Raw genomic sequence first — 14208 nt, forward strand, 5'->3', positions numbered from 1 at the left:
AACTAGTTAAGCCTAAACCGTTTTGGGGTTCTCAAACCTAAACCAAACCAATCCCTAAACCGATTTGGGAGAAAAAACCTTTAGAGTTGTGAAGAAACCCAAAAAACATCTCTACCACTTCCTCTTACTCTTCTTCTCCTCCTCATAACTCCCACCCCCCTCGGCCTTACCACCGATGAGTCCTTCAACTCCGAGTCCCACCTCCACGACTCCCTCTCTATAGACTACTACGATTGATCGGTCGATGTAACCCTTCCTCAACCTCTCGATTGCTATTGCCCATCCCTCAACCACCTTCACGTCGAACTTGCTGCATCCTAGGTCCTAGGTCCAATTCGGAGTGAATTGGAGCTTCAACTAAGTTTTCACCTATATGTACAAAAAGAAGAAACAATGTATATAACGAGGACCTCCTCCTCGTCCAATATGCAGCCCCTCTCTCTCTCGCGCGCGCGCGTTTGTGTAGAGACTCGTCACTCAACAATCGCTTCCTCTCTCTCAAATCATAGATGGAATGAATGTGCTACACACCGCTTAGAGGCGGGTAAGCGAGCATACTATGCATTTGAGAATGTTGAGATATCAAGCTCAACTAGTTTAATCCAGTTAGTCAACACATGTAACTTAGTAGTTACCTAGATCGAATCTAGTTAATGTGTTGACCTTAAGCCTTTAAATAGGACCTTGTACTTAAGTGGGATATTCTAGATCCTCCACTCCTTAGTACATTTAATGTAGGACTTACACATAAGTACCTATGTTCTACCCACACATGTGCACCTTTGCACATGGGTTGTATATATACCTCATTGTGGGTATTTTTGTATGTTGATGACACTTTTCAATATAGTCAATCATCCCCCATTTATCTTTGTGTTCAAGTGTAACTTCCTCTCTCTCTCTCTCTCTTCCTCTCACACACTCTCACACACATATCATACTAATCTTCCGTTGCTTAACGTAACCATATAATTAGTCTCTAATTAACCCTAGTTAATTACCTAATTACTTAACATGGTATCAGAGCGCGTGGTTTAGGAAATCCAGTAAGCCCACCGCTTATTCATGATTGTGTGTTCGAGAAGCCGACGACAAATCCCGGCTATTCGCTATCTGCTACCGTAGTGCCACTACGAAGGACGTGTACGCGACCAACAGAAGAAAAACAAAACGGAAGACACAACAATCAACATGAACAAACAAATGGGAAGCTCACTCCCTAGCGAAAAGCTAGACCGAAGCAACTATTCATCTTGGGAGTACAAGATGAATCAATACCTTATCGGCCAAGGGTATTGGGTCTACATCAACGGCGCACAAGAAAACAAACCCGAAACCACACACGCCAACTACCCAACGTGGGAGCAAGGCGCGAGTCGGGTAATGTATTGCTTGGCAACATGTGTAAACGACCACATGCTTAGCCACATTCGTGATGCCAAGACACCCAAAGAGGCGTGGGAAAATCTCAAGAAGATTTTCGCTGCGGACACATCCACGCACAAGCTTCAACTCCGACAAGAGTTGAACAACATACGACAAAAAGAAATGTCTATGACGGACTACACCGCCAAGATCAAGAGCATTTGCGACTCTCTTGGCTCCATCAACGTCAACATCGACGAGGACGAGATGGTGCAAGTATGCTTGGGCGCCCTCGCACAACGATTCAACCCGTTGAGAACGACAATCTTGGCGAGAGATACCCCTCCCTCGTTCTTCAACCTCCAATCAATGCTATTGGTCGAAGAAAACCACGTTCATCCAAAGACCAACACATCGGAAGGACAAATGCTCTTCTCCGATACGGATGGTGCCCAAAGATGAGGTCGACGCGGAAGAGGTCAATTTGACCTATCCCACAAAGGGAATATTCACAATTTCGGCAAGGAAACGGAAGCCATCGAGGAACCTTCACAAGAAGGGGGAGCTTTCACGCTGAACAAGGTCGGCGAACGACGCCACCTACGTGCAACTATTGCGGCAAAATCGGGCATTGCGAAGAGGAGTGCCGAAAAAGATGAAGCGAGTCGGCCTCGACAAGCCGACAACTCACAAATTACGCCGCGAACGCGGAATACGCGAACTATGGCGGACTCTTTGTGATGAGGCATAGAGTGAACTCTATGATGGCCTCCGATCCCGCAAACTCCGCAAGCACCTCCAACTCCGAACACGCGTGGTTCATAGACTCTGGCGCCTCGCACCGCACGACGTCACACCAAGAGTGGTTTCGAGATTTGCGAATGCCGGATTGACCCGGCTACATAGAGACCAGAGACGACACTCCGCATCCCATTCGGCACATCGGCGATGTTCCATTCGGGAAAGAAGGCGAGCAAACCTGCATCAAGAATGTCTTGCACGTGCCCACAATAACAAAGAATTTGGTCTCGGTCGGCCAAATCATGGAGCAAGGCATGCAAGTCCGCTTCAACAATGAAGGTTGCTTCATCGAGAAAGACGACCGACTCATAGCCAAGGGACGGAGAGACGGTCGCTTGTTCATCCTCGACTCGAACGAGGTAAAATCGGCCATGTACGCCAAAGGTCTCAAGACCAAGACAAACATCGAGTTGTGGCACAAGCAAATCGGCCGCGTAAACCTCCAACGGCTTCGTGGAATGCAATAAAAGGGAATCGTAATCGGACTTCCGGCCTTCGAATCGAAACGAGTCGACCGAGAGTGCGAAGCATGCCAACTCGGCAAACAACATCGACTCCCATTCCCGAAGGAGAGCTCCGTAAGCAAAGGCCTCCTTGACATAATCCACTCGGATGTATGGGGACCGGCTCAAACGCTGACGCTCAGCGGATGCCGCTACTACGTCACCTTCATCGACGACCACACGCGCTACGCGTGGATATACCTGATGAAGAAGAAGAGTGAAGTGTTCTCCCACTTTCAAAGGCTCAAAAGCCAAGTGGAGAAAGAAACCGGTCGGCACATTCGATGCCTACGATCGGACAAAGGAAAGGAGTACTTCTCCGACGAGTTCACCTCCTACCTCCAAGGTGAAGGCATTCGTAGAGAATTCTCATGCCGACACACTCCCCAACAAAACGGATTAGCCGAGAGAAAGAATCGGCAAATACTCGAGGTAGCACGCGCCATGATGTGTGAGAAGCACATGCCGAACTTCTATTGGGCGGAAGCGGCATCCACGGCCGTCTTTCTCATGAATTGATGCACCACAAATAGCGTGCACGAGCTTACTCCATACGAGATCTTCGTTGGAAGGAAGCCCATCCTCTCACACCTCAAGGTGTTCGGAAGCATTGCGAATGTACGCATCCCGAACGAAAGTCGAGAGAAGCCCGACGCGAAGTCGGAAGAATGTATCCTCATAGGATACTTGTCCGTGAAAAAGGCGTACAAGTGCTTCAACCCTTCGACCCGAGCGGTGCGGATAAGTCGCGACGTCGTTTTCGACGAATCGGCATCTTGGTATAAGCCCGATGCGACTCCATCCGACCCGATCGAGGAAGAGTTGAACGCCAACTCGGATGACGAAACTCCGCCAAGTCCTCCACCGAAGGACAATCCAAGCTCTATCGAGCTAATTGGCCCACAAGAGCCTCCACGCGATGAAAACACGTCACGGCCAAGTCCGACATCGGACAAAGGCAAAGGTAAGATGCCCGAATACGAAGTCGAGGTCCACCCCGACGACCGTGATTCAGATGATTCGGCTCGCTCACTAGACAGTGAGTTCGGTGTACCCATCATGAGGACACCCGGAGTAAAGAAGGCACTCACATCGACAAACGAGAAACTCCGCCGCTCATCACGAGCGAAGACCCAAGTCACTCGTTACGCCTACAACGAGTATATGGCCCATCACTATGCCCTCGCGATGGAGGTAGTGGCCGAACAAGAGCCCGAGGATCCAAGCCTTCGTCACAGGCTTGAGGGGGAGAACAAAGCCGCGGAGAGCCGCGCAACGAAGCCGCGAAGACGTAAGAACAAAGCCGCGGAGAACCGCGCAATGAAGCCGCGAATATGCGAAGAAAGCCGCGCAACGCCGTGCAACAAAGCCACGGAGAGCCGCGCAATGAAGCTGTGAAGACGTGAAGAAAGCCGCGCAACACCGCGAAGAAAGCCGCAAGCTGTACCGATGCCGACGAAGCCGAAGGAAGCTAAAACGGACGTTGGATGCCTCACACTTGAGCTTGAGGGGGCGTGTTGAGATATCAAGCTCAACTAGTTTAATCTAGTTAGTCAACACATGTAACTTAGTAGTTACCTAGATCGAATCTAGTTAATGTGTTGACCTTAAGCCTTTAAATAGGACCTTGTACTTAAGTGGGATATTCTAGATCCTCCACTCCTTAGTACATTTAATGTAGGACTTACACATAAGTACCTATGTTCTACCCACACATGTGCACCTTTGCACATGGGTTGTATATATACCTCATTGTGGGTATTTTTGTATGTTGATGACACTTTTCAATATAGTCAATCATCCCCCATTTATCTTTGTGTTCAAGTGTAACTTCCTCTCTCTCTTTCTCTCTTCCTCTCACACACTCTCACACGCATATCATACTAATCTTCCGCTGCTTAATGTAACCATATAATTAGTCTCTAATTAACCCTAGTTAATTACCTAATTACTTAATAGAGAACACATGCAATCCTGGAGATATTAAGTGTTGGGTTCTTAAGAAATATCTTTTCAACACTTTGGTGACACCGGTTCTTCTCTATGGGTTGGAAGTATGGGGCGGTAACATCCCTAAATCTACGTGGAAAGAGTTTAAAAATGTCCAACAACATTTTGTTACAAAGTTTCTACAAGTTAAGCAACAAACACCCTACACCCTCCTCCTTGAGACATGATCACTTCCCATTGAGATCATGGCCATGGAAAGGGTTGTTGAATACATGCTTAAGGCTCAAAAAAGTCCCCCACATGGACTTCCTAGAATTGCATGGGAAGCAAGCAAAAAGATCCAAAAGACGCATAAAAGCAAAATTTTGTGTTCCGGTTAGATGCAAGATTTAGAAAAATGGTTTGGTAGATGGATGCAAGAGACTTGCTTCATGATGCATCACTAGATTCCTCAGTAAATGAGGCATTTTTGCAACGCCAATGTATCATGACATGGGACAAATGTGGAGACTCGTGCTTCACACATTATACTACACATGTTGCACCTAATGACAAAACCATATTCTTCATATAATGGGGAAACCGTACACATCGATACATGTTAGAGCCCATCCCATTATCTACCATTCGAACCATTGTTTCCATGCGACTTAGCTCACATGCATTGCAATGTGAACGGTGTTACAAACACACCACTATGTCATGATAGACGGTGCGTTGGGGCACAAGTGATGAGAGTGGCAGACTTTGAGAGTCTGAGTATCACACTTTGATACAATGCTTTGCCTTTGATAATATTCGACCATGCTTTCCACATCTCTTCAACCGAGCCCAATCCCTTGCACGAATTTCCTCACAACCACAATGTGTGCCCTTGATTGAAAGATTCATTGGCAAAGTTCTTGAACATCGAGAGTCGCTACTCACTTTCACACGTATCACGTGAAATGTAATATTTTTGGTCTCATAGGTAATATTTGACCTTCGAAGACGATAATATAATCTCTCTCTCTCTCTCTCACACACACACACACACACACACACACACACACACACACACACACACACACACGCACGCACACGCACACATCTGTGTGGAGACGCGTTACTCAACAGTCATTTCCTATGGCTTCCTCTCTCTCTCTCTCTCTCAGAGTTCTAACTTCTATCTTTCTAAACCCTAATTATTATATAAGATAAACGACTTAACTGGTTTGAGCCAGTTTGGCAAGGCTCAAGCTGAGCCGACTTGAGCTCAAACAATTTAGGTAGGCTCAAGCCTAAACTGAGCTGAGCCGGGCCGCTAAGCCATTTAAAACTTGTTTAGCTAAACAATTTAGGATTGAGCCGAGCCATTGCTGATACCTAGGGTTTACACACATGGAACATGCCATCATCTCTATGACACATATAATAAGATTGAAACTTGTACACATCGGCCCTACTCTTAGACTATTTGCAAGTATAGGATTATCTTAACAATATTCTGAAAAAAGATAGATAGATAGATAGATAGATAGATTATATTATCGTCTTCAGAGGTCAAATATGACCTATGAGACCAAAAATATTACATTTCACGTGATACGTGTGAAAGTGAGTAGTGACTCTCGATGTTCAAGAACTTTACCAATGAATGTTGCAATCGAGAGTGCACATTATGGTTGTGAGAGGAATTCATGCAAAGATTGGACTCGATCGAAGAAATGTGGAAAGCATGGTCGAATATGATCAAAGACAAAGCATTGTATCAAAGTGTGATACTCAGACTTGCGAACTTGTTTAGGGCAAAGTGTGCATAGCCAACCACTCTCATCACTTGTACCCCAACACCTTGTTTCACATCGCAATGCATGTGAGCTAAGTTGCATGGAAGCAATGGTTCGAATGACAGATAACGGTATGGGCTCTAACATGTATGGATGTGTACGATTTCCCCGTTCCGCAAAGAATATGGTTTTGTAGTTAGGTGCAACATGTGTAGTATAATGTGTGAAGTGTGCGCCTCCACATTTGTCCCATGTCATGATACATTGGCGTTGCAAAAATGCCTCATTTATAGAGGAATCTAATGATGCATCATGAAGCAAGTGTCTTGCATCCCATCTACCAAACCATTTTTCTATATCTTGCATCCAACCGGAACACAAAATTTTGCTTTTATGCGTCTTTTGGATCTTTTTGCTTGCTTCCCACGCAATTCTAGGAAGTCGATGTGAGGGACTTTTTTGAACCTTAAGCATGTATTCAACAACCCTTTCCATGGCCATGATCTCAATGGGAAGTGATCTCGTCTCAAGGAGGCGGAGGGTGTAGGGCGTTTGTTTCTTAACTTGTAGAAACTTGGTAAGAAAATGCTTTTGGACATTTTCAAACTCTTTCCATATAGATTTAGGATGCTACCGCCCCATACTTCCACCCCATAGAGAAGAACCGGTGTCACCAAAGTGTTGAAAAGATATTTCTTGAGAACCCAACACTTAATATCTCCAAGATTGCATGTGGTCTCAAATGCATAGTATGCTCGCTTGCCCGCCTCTAAGTGGCGTGTAGCACATTTATTCCATCTATGATTTGAAGGAACTTCAAGGCCAAGATATTTGAATCTTTCCACACATTCAAGTGGCTCATTGTTGTACATAATGCATGGTTTATCTCTTTTTTGGCTCTTCACAAACATAATCTTTGTTTTAGAGCTATTGACACTTAATTTAGTATGCATGCAAAATTTTTCCAATGCCTTCATAAGCTTTTGTGCATCTCCTAAAGTATTTGCAAAAAGCACTACATCATCTGCATATAGCAAAAGCATAATCACAACATTCCCAATGGCAACTTCTTCAACACATTCTTCCTTTGCAAACTTGGTAACCATTTCTTTCAATTCATCAATGCATAGACCAAATAGTGTTGCTGAGAGTGGGCATCCTTGCTTAACACCAATAGTGCTTTTGAAAAAATCTGAAAGTTTATCTCTCATGCGCACACAACATATAACCTTCTCATAAATTCGGGAAATTGCAAGCATATATTCACTTGGCACCTCAAGTTCTTCCATTCGCCTCCAAAGATGCTCACGAGGTACCATATCAAAAGCTTTCTTGAAGTCTACAAAGTAACAATATAAACCTTTACCTCTAAGGCGACTCTCCCAAATAAAAAAGACCTTCATAAGGAGAATTCCAAAATGACTCATTATATATATGGTATTAAGAAGAGGCAATCATTGATATATCTTGCCACAACCACATGTTGAAGGATTGAGAGTAGCAATGGAGGATTGGATTGCAAGGTTGTATTGTAAAAGCTTAATAATAAGGTTGTAAAGTATGGAATTGTCACATACATAACTTATTTGTTGCATATGTGTAATCCATAAAATAGGATTTCCACACTTAACTGATCTCACATAAATCAATGCGAATATTGGAATGTAATGCATAGTTTTGCCTTTGAACTAATCATTGTTTATTTCCCTCGTCTCCCCTTTGTTCATTATCATCACTTGTTTCAAGTAAGCTCTAAGCCACCTCTTAAACCTCTACAATGTTTCTCCTCTTTGTATTTTGACAGCATTTCCACGTCTCTCCCCCCCTCCCCCCCTGTAACACCACCGAAATTTCGCGATAAGGGTGGATCGCCGATTGGATTCGTACTCGCGTGTCTACGTTTTTTTGACTAAGGGAAAATATAATTATGGGGGAAAATATAATTATGGGAGAGAACTTGGATATGTTGAACTCCGCCCAACCACCCTCTGTCCAACTTATATACAAGATCCTCCTTTTCTCTCATAAGTTTTCCCATATAGTACATAAGTGCCTTACATCTGTCATAATGGTATTTAATAGAAGTCATTAGGAAGATTCCCTTCTTCTACATAGGTAGTTGACTTCATTTAAAGATTATTCAAATGCCTAGGGAGATTCCCTTTCCCCACTTAGGTACTTGAGTACTATGGTATTAAATGCACTAGATGTCACATTCCCCATGTGCACCTTACCTTGGGAATGGTACTTGTACCATAAGCCCCATGCTCACAACTTGAGTTATGGGTGTCTTCTCCATCCATCGAGAAGACTTAGAAGGCCATGAATCTTACCTCGAGACATGGGCGCCTTCTCTATCCGTCGAGAAAGGCCCTCACCTCAATCCGTCGAGGTGGGGTGTTGTGGTTCCAATCATGGAACCCCTCAACACATCGGATGTGTTACAATTCCCCCCTTTGAAGAAGGCGTCCCCTCTTCATTTTAAAAGGGTGATGGGAGTTGTATGCATTAACCACATCTTCAAATTGCCACAAGGTTGCGCCTTGTTGCCACGAGTTCTCTTCCGTGGGTTTGCCTTTCCATTGGCAATAGTAGAGCCTATTAGGCCCATTTTGGTTTGGTCGATCCCGATGACGAAGGATGGCCTCCAAGACGTAGTCGCTACCTTTGTCAATCACCAAAGCGGGACCCCTTCGAACCGCCATTTCCTCATGGTTTTCATCCATGTAGCTCCTCTTGAGCAAGGAAATGTGAAACACCGGATGCACACCCATGTGTTCCGGTAGCTTGACTTTGTAAGTCAAAGGAGATAATTTCTCGATGATGGGAAAGGGACCATCGTACCGTCGAGCAAGCTTTGGAGTGATACCCTTAGGAAGAATAAATTGTTCGTTATCCATCTTGACGAACACTAAGTCACCCACTTCATATTCTTCATGCCTACGTTTGAGGTCGGCATATTTCTTGTACCGAGCTTGAGCCTTCTCCATAGCCTCCTTAGCTTGGTTGAGGCGAGTGGACCACCTATTCATTGTGATGTTGGCACTTGGAACAATGCTAGATAAGGGTAACGCCATAAGGTCTCCGGGAGACAAAGGTTGGAACCCATAATTGAGTTCAAAGGGACTAAATCCCGTGGAATCTTGCTTATGGAGGTTGTAGGAGAACTCCGCTATGTCAAGGTATTGGGACCAATCCTTTTGATCCAAGCTAACATAATGGCGAAGGTAATCCTCCAATATTTGATTAGTCCTCTCCATTTGACCATCCGTCTGTGGGTGATAGGAACTACTAAACTTGAGGTTAGTACCCATCAAAGCAAAAAGTGTGGACCAAAATTTACCGGTGAAGCGGCTATCACGATCGCTAATAATCTCTCTTGGGAGACCGTGGTATTTGAATACATTGGCAAAGAAAAGTTTTGCCACATACTCGGCATTCGCGGGGCTTTCATAGGCCACAAAGTGAGCATACTTCGTAAGTCGATCCACGACGACGAAGATACCCGTGTAGTTTTGGCTCTCCGGCAAGCTTATTATGAAGTCCATGCTAAGGGATTCCCATGGTTGATTCGGGATGCTTAAGGGTTGAAGCAATCCCGCGGGCTTGCATCTTTCGGCTTTGTCTTGTTGGCACACTTGGCATCCTCTCACATAGGCTTGAACTTCTTGGTCCATGTGTGGCCAAAAGTACCTATGAGTCAACATTTCCATGGTTTTATCCCCACCGGGGTGCCCGGCCCACAATGTGTCATGACACTCATACATTACTTCTTTCCTCACTACTTGAGGTACATAGAGTCTTTGTTGCTTGAAGTAGATCACCCCATCTTTGAGAGATAGGTGGGTCACCTTTTCACCATTAGCAAACGAACGAAGTCACTTTTGTGCATATTCATCACCATGATATGCACTCTTGAGGGTTGGCAACATATTAGTATCAACCACCACATGCATGACCGCCAAATGGGCCCTTCGACTAAGAGCATCGGCTACCACATTTTGCTTTCCGGGCTTGTACTTGAGGTCGAAATCATAACCGGCAAGGAAGTCTTGCCACCGAGCTTGCTTTGCGGTGAGTTTTGGTTGTGAAGCAAAGTACGTTGATGTGATGTTATCCGTGTGGACGGTGAAGTGCCTCCCCATCAAGTAATGCCTCCATGTACGAAGACAATGGACGATGGCCGCCATCTCCTTCTCATGGGTGGGGTATCGCGTCTCCCGATCCATGAGCTTCTTGCTCTCAAATGCCACCGGCCTTCCTTCTTGCATGAGCACTCCACCCATGGCATAATCGGATGCATCGGTATGAAGCTCAAAGGGCTTGTCAAAGTCGGGTAGCGCCAAGCATGGCGCCGTGCACAATGCCTCTTTTAAGGCATCAAAAGCACAAGCACACTTGTCACACCAAAACCACTTTTTCCCACTTTTAGTAAGGTTAGAAAGAGGAGTAGAGAGTTGAGCAAAACCATCAATAAACACACGATAGAAGGAAGTCAAACCAAGGAAAGAACGGACATCCGTTACCGAACGTGGAGTAGGCCATTCCTTGATTGCACGAAGCTTTTCCTCTTCGGGTTGTAGCTCACCACGAGCTATTTTGAAGCCGAGGAAGTACACTACTTCCACACCAAAGTCGCATTTGGATTTCTTCACATAGAGATGGTTCTCCCTTAATCTTTGGAGAGCCATCTCAACATCCTTCAAGTGTTGGTCCCAAGTAGGGCTAAAGACAAGCAAGTCGTCGAGGTAGACCACAATGCATTTGTCAAGCTCCGGCCCAAACACTTGATTCATGAGTGTACTAAAGGTTGCTACGGCATTGGTTAAGCCCATCGACATTACGAGCCACTCATATGAGCCATATCGTGTTCGCATGGCGGTTTTCTCCACATCACCTTCGGCGATCCTCACTTGATAGTATCCCGAACGAAGATCCATCTTGGTGAAGTATCGCGCCTTCCCTAGTTGGTCGAACACCTCTCGAAGGTTGGGGAGAGGGTAGCGATTCTTGATGGTGAGCTTGTTCAATGCTCGATAATCGACGCACATTCTCAAGCTTCCATCCTTCTTCTTGACGAAGAGCACCGGGGCACCATAAGGAGATCTAGAAGGGCGTATGAATCCCGCCTCTAATAGCTCGTTAAGTTGATGCTTTAATTCCGCATTCTCGGCAACGCTTAAGCGATAAGGACTCTTCACAGGAGGAGTGCATCCCGGCACCACCTCGATGCGATGATCAACCTCTCTTTTTGGAGGCAACTCCTTTGGTAAAGCGTTGGGCATGACGTCTTGGAACCTATCTAACAAAACCATCATGTTAGGATGAATGCCCTTTATGGGCATGGCATGACCGAGATCATTAGTATCCTTAAATATAGCGGCTACCATAAGGCAACCCTTTCGGGCTACCTTCTTGAGTTGCATGGAGGAGAGAATTTTTGGGAGGGGGTTAGGGCGAGAAGAGGAAGCTTTTACAACATGAAGTTTATCTTGCAAAAATAGAACTGGCTCACCAAAAGGGTAGGGTAGTGCGCGCGCCAATCTCGCCCAAGATTGACCTAAAACCACATCAAAATCGTCCATCTCGACGATGCTAAATTCAACGCGAACGGTCACCTCTCCAATAGTAACCACAACATTAGGAGCAATCCGCCCCACTTGCTCCTCCTTTCCGTTGACGGTCTTCCAAGTGCCCTTGGAATTCACCTCCATACGTAGCCCACACGCTTTGGCGAGGGTCGGCGTCATGAATTCGTGAGATGCACCCGTATCCACCATCGCTTGACACAAACGACCATTGATTAGAGCACTAACATAAAGTAATGAATGCTCACTCTTTACCTCACGAACCGCACACAAACGCTTGATGTGCCCCATGGTTCGATCGTTCGCGTCATCATCCGAAGCCTTAACAAGTGAGTGGAGTTGGCCTTTGAGAGGGCAATCTCTCGCGAAATGGTCACCTTGGCAAATGAAACATTCAAGCTTCCTTTTCACGACAACATCCTTAGGCTTGAAGGAATTCACATTCGTGGTCTTCGCGGAAGGAAACTTCTTTGCAACATTTTGGCCATTGATGGGGGGTCGAGATCCACCTCCTTGAGAATTATAAGCCACCTTCTTGAAGGGACGAGTATTGTGTGCCTTCAAATTTGGAGGACCCCTCTTTTCTTTTTCTTTGCCATCGGAAGAGCCACCTTGAGAATGCCAATCGGTGAGGCGATCCGCCGCTTCATAAGCGGCCGCAAGAGTCATTACATTTTGTCGGCGTAGCTCGTTTTGGGCCCACTCTTTCAATCGGTTGGTAAACGCAAAGAAACGATCTTCTTCTCCCATGGAGCGGATTTGTAACATAAGAGCCCGAAAGGATTTAATATAATCCTTGATATGGCCTGTGTGACGAAGTAGATCGAGTTGTTGGCGAGCCTTCCACTCGGAATTAGAAGGAAGAAATTGTTTATTGAGAGCTTCCTTCAATTCTTCCCACGTATTCACGGGCATGGGCCCCTTTTGTCGAATGCTATCATCCACGAAGTTGCACCACCATAGTTTAGCATCCCCGGCCAAGAAGGTTGAGCAATGGAAGACTCGGTCCGCCTCATTGAGGATACGGGCGGCTAGGAAGAATTGCTCGCAATCCCAAATGAAATTCTCCAAAATTTGGGCATCTCGAGCTCCATTGTAGCTTTCGGGTTCACGAGGCTTCACACGTGGAGATTCGTTGACGCATCGAGCCGCTTCTTCTCGCGTGTCATTCTTGGCACGAGACTCTTTAGCAAGTAGACGCACCAATTTCGAATTCGTGTCGGCGAGGCGAGCGCTAAGGTCCCCGACCATAGTGATAAGATTGCCGGCTTCACTTTCAAGTAAGGCAACTCTTGTCTCGAGTTCCTTAACACGTAGACGGAGGTTTCGGGGAGGATTTATAGGAACCTCCTCCGAAGCCGACGACACATTCGCCGGGTTGGAAGTAACGGAGGCATTAGGAGCCACTTCCATGGTTGGTGCATCCATATTTTCATGTACACCCATTCTAGAATTAGTACGTCAAGAAAGCTATTTGAAAGGATACTACCTTAAGATTCACGATTCCCACAAGCCGCAAGCGTAGTTTTAGCGAGTTCGCTCTGATACCATGTAACACCACCGAAATTTCGCGATAAGGGTGGATCGCCGATTGGATTCGTACTCGCGTGTCTACGTTTTTTTGACTAAGGGAAAATATAATTATGGGGGAAAATATAATTATGGGAGAGAACTTGGATATGTTGAACTCCACCCAACCACCCTCTGTCCAACTTATATACAAGATCCTCCTTTTCTCTCATAAGTTTTCCCATATAGTACATAAGTGCCTTACATCCGTCATAATGGTATTTAATAGAAGTCATTAGGAAGATTCCCTTCTTCTACATAGGTAGTTGACTTCATTTAAAGATTATTCAAATGCCTAGGGAGATTCCCTTTCCCCACTTAGGTACTTGAGTACTATGGTATTAAATGCACTAGATGTCACATTCCCCATGTGCACCTTACCTTGGGAATGGTACTTGTACCATAAGCCCCATGCTCACACCTTGAGTCATGGGTGTCTTCTCCATCCATCGAGAAGACTTAGAAGGCCATGACTCTTACCTCGAGACATGGGCGCCTTCTCTATCCGTCGAGAAAGGCCCTCACCTCAATCCGTCGAGGTGGGGTGTTGTGGTTCCAATCATGGAACCCCTCAACACATCGGATGTGTTACCAATTGAGCTAAACCTTTTTGTTGTATTTAACTCCAACTCATAATATGTCTTTCTTACCACACCCTCAATC

At 45.5% G+C, this 14208-nt stretch overlaps 1 protein-coding gene across 1 annotated transcript; it reads right to left on the minus strand.

The window, feature by feature from the left end:
* Nucleotides 1–10266: 10266 nt before the first annotated feature.
* Nucleotides 10267–13586, minus strand: LOC147854483 (uncharacterized). Its single transcript, XM_087331548.1, has one exon. The coding sequence runs from the start codon at nucleotides 13420–13422 to the stop codon at nucleotides 10267–10269; it is 3156 nt and encodes a 1051-aa protein (XP_087187674.1). The 5' UTR covers nucleotides 13423–13586.
* Nucleotides 13587–14208: the final 622 nt, after the last annotated feature.

The sequence above is a fragment of the Azolla caroliniana genome, unplaced genomic scaffold (genome assembly GCF_043228905.1).
Source record: "Azolla caroliniana isolate FFs.n. ecotype wild unplaced genomic scaffold, voAzoCaro1.0.p SCAF_15, whole genome shotgun sequence".
In the NCBI taxonomy this organism is placed as follows: Eukaryota; Viridiplantae; Streptophyta; class Polypodiopsida; order Salviniales; family Salviniaceae; genus Azolla; species Azolla caroliniana.

Excerpts from the sequence above, each read along its gene's own strand:
- LOC147854483 (XM_087331548.1), bottom strand. The coding sequence starts at position 13,422 with ATGGGTGTACATGAAAATATGGATGCACCAACCATGGAAGTGGCTCCT.